At 43.1% G+C, this 17926-nt stretch overlaps 1 protein-coding gene across 2 annotated transcripts in view; it reads right to left on the bottom strand.

Annotated features, from left to right (window-relative positions):
* Positions 1-1973: 1973 nt before the first annotated feature.
* Positions 1974-17926, bottom strand: part of PAK3 (p21 (RAC1) activated kinase 3) — a 76237-nt gene continuing 60284 nt past the window's right edge. For both annotated transcript variants that reach the window (XM_059824215.1, XM_059824216.1), the window contains 8 exons: positions 17146-17209; positions 13713-13761; positions 10817-10929; positions 9847-9964; positions 8900-8999; positions 8271-8467; positions 3824-3961; positions 1974-2222 (listed from right to left, as the gene is read on the bottom strand). In XM_059824215.1, the coding sequence (XP_059680198.1) occupies positions 2133-2222; positions 3824-3961; positions 8271-8467; positions 8900-8999; positions 9847-9964; positions 10817-10929; positions 13713-13761; positions 17146-17209 (869 nt within the window). In that variant the 3' untranslated portion in view covers positions 1974-2132. The remainder of the gene's footprint in view (positions 2223-3823; positions 3962-8270; positions 8468-8899; positions 9000-9846; positions 9965-10816; positions 10930-13712; positions 13762-17145; positions 17210-17926) is intronic.

The following is a 17926-nucleotide window of genomic DNA, read 5'->3' as shown; positions in this document are numbered from 1 at the left end:
AGGTTCCCCTGGTTCAGGAAACCCCGCTGTGCACTGCGGATCGTGCCGGCACCAGAGCTGGTCGCCTCTGCATGTTATCTGGGCATCTGGAAATCAGACCCGTTGTGCTCCCCAGGAAATCAGGAAAGGTTAATTTGTACTTAGCTGTGGTAGCTCTGAGCATTGCCTCCGTCTGTTGCCTCAGCCAAAGACACAGGGACGGACAGAGCGAGCGAGGGTAGGTTAGTTGGCAGTATTGATGACAGTTGCAACACAAAGACTGTAACTAAGTAAGAAGCCAAAGCCAAACAAGTTAATGGCCTAATTCAAAAACAGCCCAAGCACCCTTCATTCGTACTGGCAAAACATGAAGGTGGTTAGTACCTCAAAGGCTACTCAGTCCTTTGCAGGACCAGGCCTAAACATGAAGATCTACAGCAGAAAGCTGGTTTACTATTTTTTTTTTTCTCTTTGCTCACCGGGTGGGTGTTGCTTCAATTGCTGTTTTGAAGGTCTTTGATTAGTTGTACCACTAAAATACAGCAACAAATACTCCATGCAAATGCATTTTCTGAGTGAAGCCTCGCGTCTTTCTTTCAGAAATGAATAAATAAAACACAAATTGCATACTTCAACTATTCTGCTCCCTTACAAATCAGGTGACTAGTCAAGCACAATCCTCAATCACATCCAGGATCCCCTCTCTCCCAGCTTTTCAGAGCTGCATTCAGCAGTGCTTGCTGTACACAGGACAGCAGAAAGCAAGCTGGCTTGATGCCTCTAAGTATTTCTGCAATCCGCTCTGCATTTCACACGTTTGCTCTCGCTCAGTGCAGAACTCCAGGTTTTAATGCACTTTCTTCCAGAGCTGTCTGCTGCACTGGCTCACGCAGATCTAAACTGCGGAAGTCGTTGCTCACTCGCGTCGGCCTCAGTTTCCATGGCAGAACTCACGTGCCTAAAGGACACTCACCTGCACAGAAGCCTGTGGAGCAGCCTGGCTCCCTCCCCCTCTGCCGAGAGCGGTGCAGATGCTACTAACCTTTCCTGGGAGCTACAAGATGACCAGGAGAGGAGGCGTCCTCAGAAGTGACACCACCACTCAGCTCTGTTTTGCCCTTCTCTACTCCTGCACAGACTCAAGATGGCTAATCCCACCAGTCTGCGCATTTCACAGCATGGCTACGATTCACCTCGGGAGCAGCCCACTGCCAGTTTGGCTCTGATACGGATGATTAGTCCGGTCCCAGGAAGAGGCAAGCACCCAGTGCCTGTCTGCTGCTGCTTGCAGCTATAAGTGCCTTCTTCCAGCCTAGGTCTGCGGATGCTGAGGCTGCTGTGTGCTCTGCAAGGGGTCTGCTGGGGCTCAGCACCAGGCAAGGCTGGGCCCGCTCTCGCCTCACATTTCTCTTACAGCCTTGCATCAGACGAGCCCGTTCTGAGCACGCTGACTGATCTTTCTTTTTCATTTTAGTAAGACTCTCATTCAGGCAAACAGATTACAATTAGTTATACAAATCAAATTGTCAAGAACCGAAACACTATATATTCACAGTTGAAAGCCTGTATCTCAACAGGATGTTTTGTCTGCCCCACTCTTGGTTCCTTTTTGGTTGAAAATGCAATTTCACTTTCTTCCTCATCTAGAAGTACCATGACTGGGCAAATACCAGCGAGTGGGCTGTATTCAAAAGGCAGTGCAGTCTGGAGTTTATGAATGAAGGAGACCCTTCTCCACTTCCAAACCATACCAAAAAAAAACATAAAAGGGACTTCCTGTCCTTAAGAAACAACTGACAATTTAAAAGTGAATGTACAGCATATTCACAGGGTGAGAAGGAAGGGAATCTTCCAACTGAATTTGCTTTACTGTGGAAATGGCTGAGGCAGCAAAGCATTTTCGGTCATTACCTCTCTGTCTTTAAGCCCTGTTTCATCTTAAAAATAAATTAAGGAGCCAGAAAGCAGGAAGAAGACAAATGATAACTTTTTGCTCCTTGAGGGACTGGGTGGTTCTCCCTCCTACCACCATGACTGTGACCGTTGGTTTGTTCATCCATCCATCTATCCTGCAGCACGAGAGTTGAGGTTTTATAAAGTTTTTATTTTCAGTCCTGCTCTGAGCTGGCACAGGAGAAAGCCGGCCTGAAGCGCTAGCGGCTGCTGTTCTTAATCGCTTCCTTTGCTGCAATGATCAGAGGAGTCAGGCTGGAGAGAGGCTTGGCTAATTTTAAAAATGGATGCTGCCCAAAAGAAAAAAAGAAATGAACCATTACTTTCCAAACTCAGTTACTCACAGGCTCAAGCAGCATTCCTCTGGTTACCAAGAATACGCAGAAATAGGACTGAGGGTGCCATCTGCACCTGCATCTTCATATCCAGTACCTTGCCATCACAGGCAAACATGGCCCATAATCCTATTAATCCATTTATCAAGGTGTCTTCAGCTTGCTGGGATTTTTGCCCTGCCAGCACTCTGGGAATCCTGCTTGCTGTCCCAGGACCTTGTTCCTTTCAGGAAACTCAAAATACTTACTTAGGTTCCTGTTTTCTAAAGACATGGGCTATTTCAGTTGTCAAAAAAGATAAGGGGCGTAAGCCATTCTTCAGGGAACTCCAGTACCTCTACGAAATGTTTATCCCAGCAGTATTTAGGCCCATGTGTTGTTCTGAAGGCTGCTGAGGTACAGTTTTTCAGCATCAAGACAAGAGCAGGGAGCCAAGTGACAGAGCGCTGATGGACTCAGCTCTGGGTTGCAGTGAGAGCCGTGTCTACCACCCATCCCCTGCCCCTCCTGTGCTGGCTGGCACCTTCACAGCAGGGACAGCCAGGTGGCACGTGCTGCAACTCCCTATCAGCCATAAAACCTGGCAGTAAACTTGTAGCTGTTCTCATCTACTCGACTGTGCCAGGCAGCTAACGGAGCTGTGACAAGTCCCGCTCAGCTGTCCCTGTTTCGGTGGCAGAAACATCTAGAAGTGGGGCTCAGTGGCAGAAACCTCTAAGAGGGGGGCAGGATGGACAAGCCAGGGCCCCTCTGATGCTCCAGGGTGCACCCCACAGCCCCTTCCTTCCCACACCCAAACTTCTGACCGCTTGGCTGTGACTGATTTCCTTGGGTTCCTCCCTGGTCGTATCTCTGAATACGGTAGTCACCCACACCACTTCAGGCCTCCGTACCTGCTATCATTCCACTTCAGTTATTTTGCCACCATGTAAAACTGAATATACTACCAAAATACAAAATAGGGCCACAAAAATGATCCGAGGGCTGGAACACCTCTCCTACGAGGACAGGCTGCGAGAGTTGGGGTTGTTCAGCCTGAAGAAGAGAAGGCTCCAGGCAGACCTTATTGCGGCCTTTCAGTAATTCAAGGGGGCCTATGAGAAAGATGGGGACAGACTTTTTAACAGGGCCTGTTGCGATAGGTCAAGGGGTAATGGTTTTAAACGAAAAGAGGGGAGATTCAGACTAGATCTAAGGAAGAAATTTTTTATGATGAGGGTGGTGAAACACTGGAACAGTGGTCTGGAACTTCACTGGAATGCCCAGAGAGGTGGGAGATGCCTCATCCCTGGAAACATTCCCGGTCAGGTTGGACGGGGCTCTGAGCAACCTGATCTAGTTGAAGATGTCCCTGCTCATTGCAGGGGATTGGATTAGATGACCTTTAAAAGTCTCTTCCAACCCAAAACACTCTATGATTCTACTTATTTTTCCTTTGAAAAGCACCAAGACTGGAGACTAATATGAGGGGGGTCCATCTGACGCCTTCGAGTTTAGCTGATGAGAAAACCGTTACGTAGCACAGCTGTCTCACTTGCAGCTGCTACGCATTTTACCTGCAGAAGTTCCTTGGCAGACCCTCGCCTGTCCACGTCCATCTCCAGGCAGCAGTTCAGAAAGTCGCGAAACACAGCGGACAGTCGCTCGGGGTTCTGCAGCTCTGGTGTCCCGTTCGTAGCTATCAGATACAGCGCCTAGAGAAAAAGGAAACACGAGACTCCACTTGTTTCTTTCATATCTGTAACTGCTCATACAGACCCCATTTTTTAAGGTCCAGCCTCCAGCGACAGTTTCTTCCCTGGCAGAGGGTTAGAGATGATTTTTCTATACCAACAAAAAAAAGCCAACCTGATGCAGCCACAGCTATTCCAACATCAAAACGATCTTGCCTTGACAGCTGATTTCATTGGCTGACCTAGTTAGTATGAACTACATCAGCAAAAGCACATTTTGCTTCTCCATGTATTGACGCTAGCTTTACAGGCTATTTTACAGAGTGAATTTGGTCTATTTATATTATTTCAAAGGATTATTACATAAAATGCATCTCTGCAGTGCTCACTGGTCCATAAAGTACAGCTTCCATAAAACAAAAGGTAGTCAAGTTTTCTGCTCTGTTCTTGATAAAAACGGTAACAGGATAAAAAAAAAGTAAATGCATCAGCTTATTCCTTGGATAAAGAAACAGAAATATTTGGAACCTTATTTTCAACACAGACACATAACTTGCATGCACAAATATATTATGAAGAAAATGCGTAATTGGGCAGACAGGAGCCACCTGCAACTATGTCCTTCAGCAGTCTGCAAATTCCAGATCAGCTTCATTTATGTGGTAAAAGAAAAACTTTTAATAGTCTAATCAGAAAAATGAGTAATTCCATCCCTATGGTAACCCTGTGCTAATTTTGATAAGTAAATATATTAATGATGTCCCCATCTCAGAAATTGCCAGGGAAGAAATGAGAGGCTTTGGCAGTTGGGTTACTGAAAGCTCCAGCTTGGTGACATGAAGAAAGTGGCTTGGACTATAGAAGAAATATGTTCACTAAGTATTTCAGCAAAAATGGACAAGAAGCAGATTAGACTATGTTGCCTTTAAACTATAATCTTCATGTTTCAGGCAAGCTTCCCAGTGAGAACTGGGGGGTAATTCATCTCAAAACCACTGTTTTAGAAAAGTTTGGGGTTTTTTTAGGAAAGATAACATTAGCTCTATGACACTGGTTTCATGTTTTCAGGGTCATCTTCACAGAAAGAAGAGCTGGAACAACTTAAAACCCAAAGCAAAGTGTTACCTGAGAATTGGGAGTGTTTGTCTGTGTTAAGGGTTGAGTCCTCTGTGGATTCCCTTCCATGATGGGCACAAACGTCCAGCCGCTCATCTGAACGCAGCCATTCTGTGCACTCAGGCCTATCCAAACACTTGAAAATTCCAGCCTTTCTCCTCCTCAATAGCACCTAGTCTAAGCTAAGCTTAAGTTTCTTAAGCAAAGCCAAGGACACTCGCTTCCATGCAGCTGACAGTGCTCATGCAGCTTAGCAAGTCTTGCTGATATTCCTCAGGCCAAAGAATTACAACGTAATTTTGCAAAACATAGGGTGAGCGTTATCCAGTGTTAACCACGGTCTAACATGCTGAGAAGCTAGAGAGATGAGTTCGTTTTGCTTTTGCAAGATGTTATTTAGAAACATAAGACAAACATTTGGAACTATTCAAACTTAAACTTGCAGAATATGTCTAAAATAGACAGTAATAATAATAGAAATAGGCCTAGGAGTCTTCCATAAAAATGTCTGCCATGATAATAACAGCTCTGCACTACTGGCATTTAAATAGACCATGACCAAATTGACTTTGTTATTATCCTCTTAAATACAGAGGAAAATTTCCAAGCCTAAAAAGGCAAACGAACTGTCCTAGAGTAAAAGCAATAAAAGGAAGTTTCTTTACTTTTCCTACAACATAAATGTCACAAAATCAGTCTTACGCTGTCCATCTGCAGCTGACCTCAGCCACCGGACACAGTGGTGAGCCTGTACTCACTATGTTGAAATTGTGCTACCTGAGGGATGTTACTTCTCCTGCAGTAAAGGAATACAGCACCGATGTCAACCTTGGAAATTCTATTCCAGCTACATTCACCTGACTGTGAAACGGGAGTGCCAGGACAAATGGAGCTCTCTTAGTTGCTGCTCCTTTCTTCACAGAACATGAATCATGAGGAAGAGTCATCTTTAGCGAGGTACTGCACCTTCTAAATACTTCTACGACTACAGAAAAAGGTCTATGGGAAGCTGAAGTACCTTCTTATCATGTACCTTTTGGTTTCCTACGATACAGCCGGCAAAGAAAAATAAGTACAGTACAAAGGAAGTGAGTGTTCGCAGCAGCTGCAAAGGGGCAATCAGCTCATTAATTTGTTTAACATACCAAGAAACAAGAAAGGATTTGGCATACAATTCTAGCTGCAGTGTGAGAAAACAATGTCCTAAAGTTATCCAGGCCACCCAGATACATGACAGAACAATATACAGCCTGAAACTGTAGAAGATCCATAGTACTTGGAAAATATGCTACAGTTTTGAGGAAAATTGATGCACTGTGGTTAATAAATGAAAAAGCAAACATAAATGCTTAGGGTTTGGGTTGTTGGGTTTTTTTTAAACTGAAACTGGGGAGGTCCAACCTGCATTTCAAAGGATATTTATCCCACCAATGTTTGTCCCTCAGGCCCTAGGCATATGCCTGACGGAAGGAAATCACAGTGAGAGAAAACAAATACCATCACAGAAATATCCAGGACACTCATGGCTGGAAAATGGTTCATTCGTGTGAGTTCTGCATAGGCTGGAAAGAACCTGAGCAACATGGGATGCATTTGCTCTACATGCAGAAAACAACAAATGCATCTACATTAAGACTGCTGTTAAACCTATGATTAATGATCCTCTAATGCCCTTATAATTTATTTAAATTAGTGTCAGTAACTGAAGCTCCTGCGTGCCTTCCATTATTAAAACAATCATTCATAAAGATGAAAGAGCATCCTTTTGTTTCCAGGCTTTGCAGAATTCCCTGAATGTGGTCTAAATGTGACTATTAGCCCCAAGAACTACGGTGTGCCATCAGCTAAAAAACTCTGCTGTAAAAACAGGTCTTGTTTATAAGCTCTCCTGTTTGGATGCAGTTGAGATCTCTCACTGCCATCTCTGATTCCACATACAACAGCAGATAGATCCTGTCCCTGTTGGGGTTGATAACGAGGAACTTCAGGCGGTCCATCACAAGCTGTTCTCTGTTCCTAGCTCAGGGGCAACAACCTCTGTAGAAGAGTCCAGGAAGCTAATACAGATAGTACCAACTTCAGATACCTGATTTTAATCTACTGCAATTTTACTCAGACACCTGAAGATGCCTTGAAGCTCTTCCAAGACAACTCAGGAGCCTTTTTTCAAAAAGAGTGGAAGACTGAAATGTGTGTAATCATTGGATTCCTTTCTTAAGTAGCATGGCTGGGGGTATTTCCTGACCATTCTGTTGTTTCTTCTTTCAGTCTGCAGTACACAGGCTGGGTGCCACAGACCAGAGGGAGCGCAGCCTTACTGCTACGAGAAAAGCTAAAGGTCATGATCTGTTTTAATTTTTGTTAAGGCTAGAATTATGTACTTATACACATAGGTCAGAATTAATTTCCTCATACATTCCTGCATCCTATCAGGAATTAACTGTGCAGCATTTAACTTTGTTTCAGCTATTAGTCATGAGGTTTTATCTTGCTATACATTCCTCCACTATTACATGCTGATCTGGTATAAGAACTGGCCATTTCATTTTAAGGGATTAGGATAAAACTGAAAACTTCAAAACATTAAAAATACATTAGTTGACTGCAAGTATCTGTGCTAAAACATGCTTTTAGAAATGTATTTGGTAATAATTATGGTGTAACTACAACCAGTGACACTTCCTGAAAGGCTCAGGTAAGCAATAGACACCGATCTGAGTTTGAAAAGACTCCTCTGCCTGCAGATACAGTTGAAGTGCTGTTCATAAAAATTCCCCAACTGGAGAAACTTGCCACTAAAAAATTCTTGTCAGAGATACAGCTCAAAGAGAGTTCAAAAACCACAAGAGAAATTTCAAGCATCGTTGAAGGCAAAACTTGCATGTTTCTGAACAGGCTACATATTACTTCTCTTTTGAGGTTCTCCCATTGACGTAACCAAAGCTACAGCTTATGCTGATATGCTCCAGTGACATTTTCAGAAGTGGGCCTTGGTGGAACTAGTTCAAGCTGATGTGACTGGGATTTTGTCTCATGGGAGACAAAACATCACAGAATCACTACGGTTGGAAAAGACCTGTAAGACCATCAAGTCCAACCATCAACTAACACCACCATGCCCACTAAACCATGTCCCACAATGCCTCGTCCACATGTTCCTTATCCATGGGACAGATTAGAAAGACAAGGGTATCTTACTTTATTTGCACCTTACCCTGAGAGGATTTTCATTAAGGTAAGGAGGTTCTCCTTCCACCATTTCTATTGCCATGATGCCAAGTGACCAGATGTCCACCTTGGGGCCGTACGCTTTTCTTGTCACAACTTCTGGTGCCATCCAGTAAGGAGTCCCGACCATTGTGCTCCGTTTACTCTGCTCAGGGGTGATCTGAGCACAGAAGCCAAAATCAGCTGAGGAGAAAAACAAGTATTGTTAAAGCCAGCTTGAATTATGAAACCAACCAAAAGAAATCCCCACTATATGCCTGAGAATGCGCTGTTGAATCTACCTGGAAAAGCGGCCATGCTCTGTTTACTCGGTGCTGTAGCCAAGGAAATATTGAATTGGCCACTTAAAAAAACCTTCACGTTTCATGCAGTGGCTTTTATTCACTTGAAGCTTTAGATTGTAACTCCCTCCCTCTGGAAGGGACATACACAAAACCAAAGCCACTCTTTACACCTTTTTCCTTTCTATACCTCTATGCATGTTGGAATTATGCTCTCAGCTTGCAGCAGTGGTCAGTGCACTACCACAGGCATCACTTTTGGGTCACTGGCAGTCAGTCAAAAGCAGCCCCACACCACATCCTGGGAACACTGCGCCTGACCAAGAATACCCACTCAGTTTGACAGATCCATCCATTCCGAGAAGAATATTGTCGCTTTTGATGTCTCTGTGAATCACTTGGTTTGAATGAAGGAAATCCAGCGCTTGCAGGCACTGATAAATAAAAAAGAAACATCAGGGTAAAAATTAATGACCTGATTTCATCACACAAGAAAGGAAATGGCTCTGAAAGATTTAATTTCTAGATGAATTGTGAGTAATGGCAGAATATTGTGCTGTCAAGAGGAATAGCTTACTGCTTCAACACTATTAGAGTAATAACTTCCTAAATGCAGGCATATTAGCTTTTGAAAGAGAAATGTCAATTATTGTTACAGACTATCCCCTGAAAGCACAGACAGAATGACTGCTGCAACGAATGTGCTATCTCCATCCATATGACAAACTATTGTTTGCCAAAAAAGAAAAAGTCCCTTCCTTCGGTATGAAGTGGATCACTTTGGGGTGGGAGGTTGCATGACAAAGATTTTATTGTTAGGCTCTACAGCAGATTTGGAAATAGCATGTTAGTCATTTTTCAGACGCAAACACCATTTTGGGTGGAATGCTATCCTTTTAAGCTGAGGACTGTGATAAATGAGTCTCTGTTTTTCTTTGCTGTTATTTTAAAATTCTGCCACCAGCATGTTTGCTTTTACAGGCAAGAAATGCAGTACAGACATGCTCCAGGCAAATGTTTAAAGAGGCAAAGTTGAGAATAGTAAAACTAAAAAAAAAAACAAAAAAGAGATAGTACAATAACAGTATATAAGATGATAATAACAGAGTATAGTAAGTGCAGTGATACTGGCAGGCAGTTCACTTAAGATGCTCTTTCTTCTCCATATTATAAAAGCAACACAGAAACAAAGCTCTGAACAGGAAATCACTCATGGTCTTACCACCTGTTCAAAAGTACCATCCTGTCCAAGTAATCGGAAGCACACGCGGGATCCCTTACCTCCCTACAGACAGCTGCTATCTGTCCTTCATCCATACATGTCTCTGTAACAACATCGGTTAAAGAGCCTCCAGCCAAGTATTCCATAACCACCCAAAGTTCATCACCGACTAGGTAGCTGAAAGAAGAAAACAATGGCATTGAGATGAATGTGCATAGCTAAATCACCTTCTGAAAAAGACTACAGTTGGGTTTTGTTTCCAGGTCGCTTTTAAATGAAGAAAGAATAAAATGCATAGACATTCCTTCTAAGCTATACAGTAGTCAGAATCTGTGCAGCCTAAGTAAGAAAGGCAAGTACGTGAAAAATTAGATGTCTTAGATGGCAGGCAAGTGAAAAATGCAGTTTAGTAACAGCAAAGATAAATCTTGAACCAGGACATATCACATCATCTGGTTCATCATCTTAACACATAAATTCCATGATTAACTCCAGAAACAAGGCAACACAACTTTCATAGTTGTTCATGGTAGGAGGGTGTGTACCACTGAGGACAGAAATTGGTCAACAGTTCGGAAAACCTTACATAAAATACATTCAGAAACAGGAAAAACAATTTAAAAACTGGCAAATGACGTGTTCCTGGAAACAAGAACCTAGTCTTCCTGGCATCCACAGCAATGGAAAATAGTGGGAGCAGCCCAAGGGAAATAATTTCTGTGATGATTTATCAGCACTTATCATAAGGCACAGAAAAAAAAAACCCCAAACAACAAAACAACATGGAGGCAGTGAACGTACAGGCTGTTGCTTTAGTAAGATATGGCTGATCCAGGTTTTTGTGAACAGTCTTCAAACTACATATGCTAGAAAAGATTAATGCAGACAAATGCAATCTCCTCCCATACATTGTGTATGAGTAGATAAATAATAAAGAGGTCAACTTTCTGCCAGTGACCACAGGTTTTTTTAATCTTTGGCTTGCAGTACGTAAATGAACATTTACATGATAATAGCAGAACTACTTACCTGTCCAAGTAGTTAACGATATTGGGGTTCTTATTTTCCCTCATGACCAGGATTTCATTAATAATTAGTTCCTTTTTGGGCTGTTGTTGAAGGTTCATTTGCTTTATGGCCACCTAAAATGATATTGAAAACCATTAACTTGAGTAGTCTGTTGCACAAGATCAGAATGAACATGGAGTGAGTGTTTTTGGAATGACGTAGCAGAGCTGTGCCAAACTGTCTTGTTATTAGACATAAGAGCTCAGTAACTTACATTACAAAACCCTATTTCTCTGCTGGCTTCGGTGCTAGTTACAGGACACATGGCCATACACATTTTTCCTTGTAAAATCTGTGAAAATGGTCTTTAAACTATCAACCACAAATCTCTAACAACACTCTCTGGACCTACATTCTTCTCAAATGGCCTTAGTTTATCACCACTGTTACTATTCATGCATGTTTTGCAAGCAGGAAGTGATTTTGTTACTGTGAAAATATATAAAACCAGCTGGTAATACTTTAGCAATTATATAATTTTTGATCATTATTTCAGTAACTGCTGTTATTCTTGACTTGATTGCATAACTGAAAGAAAACACATAGGTATACTATGTATAAAATGTGGTACTAAAAGGAACATTAAGGTTACACAAAAAAAGCCCCAATCCTAGCACTTCCTAACTTCTTGAATTTTGATTTTGCAACTCTAAATAACATTCTTTAACACAGTTTAGATTTGTAATTATTTTCTGGGTTTAAAAAAATAATCCATTCTATGGTATTTTATGGATACACCCAGGGTCATAAGCAGGACTTAGGGCTTTTAGATCCCTTGTAGACCTCTATCTAAGAGCAGTTATAAAGTGCAGCACTGCAGGTGGATGAGAAACTACAAGTAAGACGCAGCTGTATTTGCTGACAGCCAGAAATGGTAAATCAGAAATGTTAAGCTGTAGCCCCAAAGAGCAACGGCATTCTCTACGACACCACCTTGTCTGTCTATTACGAATATGATCACTTTTGCCCTGAACCATTGCAGCCATCCTGCCTCTGCCTCATCCTGGCTCCTCTGCCCAGTCCCATCTTCCCCCAGGCAGCCACGGGCTCCACTTGAGCTTTTCGTCCTGGCCTCCTTGCTGAGCCCGCTTCTGCCAGCACCGTCCCTCTGGGCTCAGCCCCACTTCCCTCCCTGCCATCCAGCTCAGCTCCAGCCAGGGACTCCTACAAATACACCGTCCCCAGCGGTCCCAGAAGAGCCCTGCTACCCGACACGCACCTTGTGCGGAGATGTGGCCCTGTGGCTATTTAAAGTCTGCCTCTTCTTCCCTCCGTACGCCAATTTGGCCAGCCTCTCCCTCTGCCTCGCCCTGCTCTTGACAGGGCACGGAAGAGACCACCCCTCCGCTCTCATTCCTGGTTTTCTAGCCAGATTTTCAGGCAGGGTTTGTAAATATTCAAAAACACTGGCTTGGAAAAGGAAATGAACCTTAAGATGCCACTTTAAATCAGTCCCTACAGGGACTGTCAGAGTTAACACCGCTTTCCTTCATGATTTGTTTCTCACCCCCGTGGCCCCCACTTCACTGCGACCAGTTCAGGGGCTGTAATGGGCTGTCACTGACACCGGACCTAAACACGACTGTATTGCTTAGGAGAGATCTTTGCTCTTGACATACGTCTTCTCATTTGTCAGTCTGTGTGTCAACCAGCTTCAGTATGACTAAAACACAAAACTGCATCCTAAACATGATCTCTTCTTAATTAGGTCTTACATTATACTTTGAAGATGAAACACACGATAGAAAAAATGCTAAATAGTATTACTGTTTGAACCTGTGATTAAGATAAATTGGGACTGAATGACAGCAGCCTCCATCAGCTAGTTGATGCATAAATATATTCAGTAATTAAGACAGAGCTAGCGTGTCCCTCTCTGAAAGATACTGCTTCCCTTCTTGCATTCTTTCTGGTAGTTAATAAGGGCAAAGTCTGTTCGAAATTAAGTGATGTAATGAAGCTATTTATTCCTCACAGCAATAGAGGAATCTGTGACCACCCCTAAGGTTCTCCCGAGGCCTCTCATTATGAAAGATCTTTAGATTTTACAATTTGTATTGCTAACGGATCTATGACCCGGTTTACAGGCAGATTTTGTGCTGTCGGTGTACAGATTGAAATTGTATACATAAACCAACATTCTCTGTAATAGCACAGCTTCATGCGTGCTGGGGAACAGAAATGTAACAATTTCTAAACCAATACATTCACACTGACAATAAAAATTATATAGTTTTTATCAGGCCCAAAAGCTTGCTGGGTTTTCTTTACAGATTTCTCTCCACTAAAATACCCATTCAGGGATGATGTAACATGGTAGCAGGCTGGGACCAACAATACTGTGGAGAGCACCAACCTGTTCTGAAGACAGAGTAAGTAAAAAAATAATTCTCTTACAATTGGCCTTAAAAAGCTATGGGTGAAGCATCAACCCAAGCACAGAGAGCACCGAGGCTCCTACTGATTCCAGGGGGACCAGGACCTCCCCCCAGGAATTCGCAGGCACCTTTTCAGGCACTAATCAACACCTCAGTGTAATGGTTGCTGGAAAGTGGATGGCCACAGTTAAGTGGTCAGTTACGGAGGCACAGAACCATAGTGCCCTTAAAGAGCTGTCACTGAAAAGCCGAAGACAGCAGAAGATGTATTTTGCAGGCTGACACTAGTCTGTGCTTAGGAGGAACAGTCTTAGCAGAAGATTTATTTTGCAGGCTGACACTAGTCTGTGCTTCAGAGGAACAGCCTTTGCAGTAAAGATCTACTGGCGACTCGAAAGCCGCATCCACAGCTCGCACCAGAGGGGAAACCACTGAACTCCTACAAAATCTGCTGTCCCAGCAGAGCTGTTGACACTTACCTCTTGCCCCGTGGCGATGTCGATTGCTGTATAAACAGTTCCCGATGCCCTAGAAAGAAAACAGCAGTGAAGAAATAAGAAGCAGTTTAGTCCCTGTGAGTGAAAGCAAGCCCAGACAGGCGATCTCTGCTGCCTGTTGTCTATAAAACACCTTTGCTCATCCACTCCTTCAGCCAGCAGCGCACGGCGCAGCAGGCCGCCAGCCCTCTGCCATGCAGGGTATCCAACATACAACTTAGGTCCAACATGAAGAAAAAGGGCTGGTGCAAATCTCAAATGTGCATACTAAATTATTTCCGTTCAAAACTTAAGGGCGGGCTGTCTACAAAAACTCGAAAATAATATCTTTAATTTTTTTTCCATTTTCTCCAGTTTTGCTTTGTTGTTTTTTTCTTTCCATTTATTTCTGTGGCAGACATAGGTCGTGTTGTAGAGCCACCAGAAATAAATGGCGTGCTCACCTGCAGACTAGGCAGTCTGGGGTTCTGTTTGCCATCTGCCTCTGGTTAAAAGAGGCTCTTCCCCTGTAATGATGTGACGGGCTGGAAAGGCCACGATCAGAGGACATCCCTTTGGGTTTAAAAGCAACTGTAAACCCTAACGGGGCTTCCTTCTGAGCTAAACCACAGGTTTGCACTGCAATCATTTACGAAGCCCACGTCTGCACAGGCAGTGAGGCAAGGGAGAGCCAGGGTGGGAATTCTGAGAAGCGGGAACACGCATCCAGCCAGCGTCCCACTGACTGCAAATGCCAAAATCAGTTTGCTCGTTTTTACATCATCCCCCGGCTTGTTTGGTTACCTGCAGGCTGAAATATTTCTGAAGCATTTTAATTCAACAGGCACCAGAGACTGTATGTCTGTGTTTAGAACAATGTTCTCATTGGGCACGCTATGTATTCTTTTAATATAAATGCAAATGCATTTTCCTATGACTAATTGTTGAGATTAATCCAATTTGTTTTCATAAAAACCCAACACCATTTATTCAGACTTGCTAACACTGTGCCATACCTCCTCAGCAAAGTCCTGTCAGGGTTTATTTAAAAACAGCTATTTAAATTAGGATGCTTTTGTTATGCTCCAGGCCATCTGTGAGGAGTTTAGATAAAGGTGGGTAATTTAAGTAAAGCTGTGAATTAATTGCAAGGGCTCTGCGATTCTGCATTATGAACTTTTACTTCTGAGTAACTCTAATTTCTGATCTGTATCTAACTTTTAAGTGCTTCTGTAATATCTTGGTTTTAATGCAGTTAGGCAAGTACCAGGGCCCACAATTCAATCTGTGTCACTGTGATGCAGTGCAGTACAAGTTAAAAAAACCAACCTGAACCCAGGCTGCTCATGGCTCCACACTAATTTGTCTTTCTAGCAAGAGCTAACACTGCTTGAGCAAACACAGCCTCTTTACCAAGCACTAGTTAACTGAGTTTTCTCTGGTGTCGGCAGCATTTTCAGTCCTCAGCCGGAGACAGATGACAAACCAGAGACTCAGCACTGAAGCTGACCTGTTCTTCAGCACAGGCCTGCTGACTGCCACTCACTGCAAAGTCACCATGCTGTTTATTAACTTAGCAGCTGTACGAAGCCATGAAGTGCTACGTCCTGGTCAAGTTGCTTCTCCTTACGTAAGAACTTACCTTCTACCTGCAGTTCTCCGAGCAGCCACGTCTCTTGCTGCCTTGCAGCGCTCTCATTAGCACCTACTAAAATACGACTCACTTCCAACACTACTAGTGCCTTTGGCATCACGGTACCCAACTCATTGCAAAGGCGGGCAGCTCAGGAGCTGGCACCTGCATCAACTAAGCACATCAGCACCATCCGAGGCAGTGCGTCTCAGCCCAGCCCTGCTGCAGACAGACACGCTAACCGCAGCCACGCAGCATTCCGGTTCCTCCTGATCATCCTGTTTGATTACCTTTGTGATGATTTTTTTCTTTCCCCATCACTGTAAATTGACCTGCAGTTTTACAGTCATGAGCTGGTTACAGCGGCACACTCACTCCTCTGTAAGAAGGACATGCAACCTTCGGGCTGTACTAAAAGCTGGAGGAAATCAGTTTAGATAGCCTTTTAGGCCAGCCGTTAGCCACTTGTCTTTCCACCAGTTGTAGAGGCACCTTTGTACAAGCTCACTCCTAGGACTGTCAAAATAAAAGATTGTGACCGTGATGGTCATATTCTCACGGTGACAGCGATAATCTGCTTCACATGCGTGTTTATTCTGACTCTCACTTCCTCAGTTGACACTTATCTTTAGAGAGACTGGCACAGCTCTAAGTGTCCGCTGACATTTTACAAATGACAATAAGAACGAAAGCTTCGGGTAGAAAGCAAGCTGGAAACCGAGAAAGGGTTTTTATACAATGAACGGAGCAGAAACACCTTCCCACAAGTGCCCTACTGAACAAGATATATCTATGATAAAGCCTGCCACAGAAAGAGCATGAGTGTGTCTGGCTTTCTGCAGTATATATCAGTTCATGCTACCCTGAGTTCAAACCTCATAAACAGTTAAGGCAGAAAACTATCTCCTGATGTCAGTAAACAGCTTCTGTCATACACTGACAGCAGTGTGAACCTGGTGTTACACAAATGGCGCTAGCCCTCCTGCAATTACGACACAGCCAAGGAAACCTTGACCAAGCAGGGAGTCTGTCTATATTTAAAATCCAAGCCAGACACCTAATTTTGATGTAATTTCTTTTGTTCTTGCCTCCTCACATATGAAATATTTCAAATCAATCCTATTTACAGTAAGCAAAGTTGGGTTTCAAAAGGGAATAGCTTGGTTGATTATTTTCAGTAAACTCCTAAAACCTGCAGGATCCACGAGTGGTCTGCCATCAGGCAGATGATGCATTTTCTCATCCCATACTTTGTGCTTCGACACTGTGTTTATTACTGAATTTTTGGTTTTTACTACCTCTGCTAGAAAAAAGAGCTTATTATTTAATCTTTGGTTTCAGTTTCTAAACTATGTCGTTATAATCCTGATCACTGAATTTTTTTTTAAGCGAAATATTTGAAAGAAATGTTGTTGAGAACTGTTATTTATCTGACAACTATCAGGTGGTAAGTTGCTCTTTTAGGCAATAAAAGCTTCTTCTCTTTTCTTTAGCATGGCCATATTATTTTGAGACATACAAAAATTATTTCTCCTAAAAAAATAAGCAGACAGGTGCCAAACACTTCAGGGACAGTAGTTTTTCCAGGTCCTGCTCCTTGCTGCAGACAAGATGTTGCCAGCATCAAGTTGTCTTTGGTGATGCCTTCTGACCACAGTTATAAATTCTGATCAGTACTGAGAGACAGAAGAATCTAAACCCAGTGTCTGAACCTGTCTGGAGCTTGCCTGACTTCACACTTGATATTACACCAGCAAAACAGCTGGCCCATGTTTTCGTGTAAGTAACTGTGATTGGACTTACCCTTGGCCAATTTTTTCAAACCGAGTGTATTTCTTCTTAGGGTCTCCCACGCTCACAATGCTCCCTGAAAGAAACAAAATTAAAAGATGCTTACTTAAAAAATGGAGATACCACCTTCCAGCAGATCAGAAACACAGCCCCATTGCCTGGGGTTGTGAGCTGTTTGTAGTCAGTTGGGTAACACCACCACCACCACCGGCAGCTCCGCAGCACAGATGGCCTCCACAAAGACTGATTTTCTACAGTCCTTTGGAGAGTTACCTCGACAGGAAACTACAAACATGGGGAAACATTCACAGGAGACAGATAGCAGAAAAGAACAATTACCAGCGCAAGTGTTCGTTGTCTATAAACATTAATGAGAGCTGGAACAACAGAGCCTTTATTTTCTTAGGAATATATACTCTACGTGATCCAACAGAAGGTTTAATACTTCTGAAGATTAAATGCACCTTAGGTTCTGGAATCAATTTTTATGAACAGATGCCATTTTCAGAACAGGAAGAATATTGCAGAGTGTTTCCAGGAGGGGATCTTCGCAACCTTTCAGCAGTTAGCCAAAAGAATGCCTTTATGCACCTCATATTACAATCAATAATTATGGGGCTTTAAGATCTATGACCTTCATAATTTACTACCAGGCTAAGTTCTGAAGAAGACCTTGCTTGTGCCATTTTAAGAACAACACTGCTTGTCTTCAACCTGACTTGGATCAGTAACTAGCGTTTGACTCGCACTCTCAACACTGCACACATGCTGATCTTCACAAATAAGCCCAGCC

The sequence above is a fragment of the Gavia stellata genome, chromosome 14 (assembly GCF_030936135.1).
Source record: "Gavia stellata isolate bGavSte3 chromosome 14, bGavSte3.hap2, whole genome shotgun sequence".
In the NCBI taxonomy this organism is placed as follows: Eukaryota; Metazoa; Chordata; class Aves; order Gaviiformes; family Gaviidae; genus Gavia; species Gavia stellata.
The sequence above is the reverse complement of the archived record's forward strand: the minus strand, read 5'-3'. Positions and strand labels throughout refer to the sequence as shown.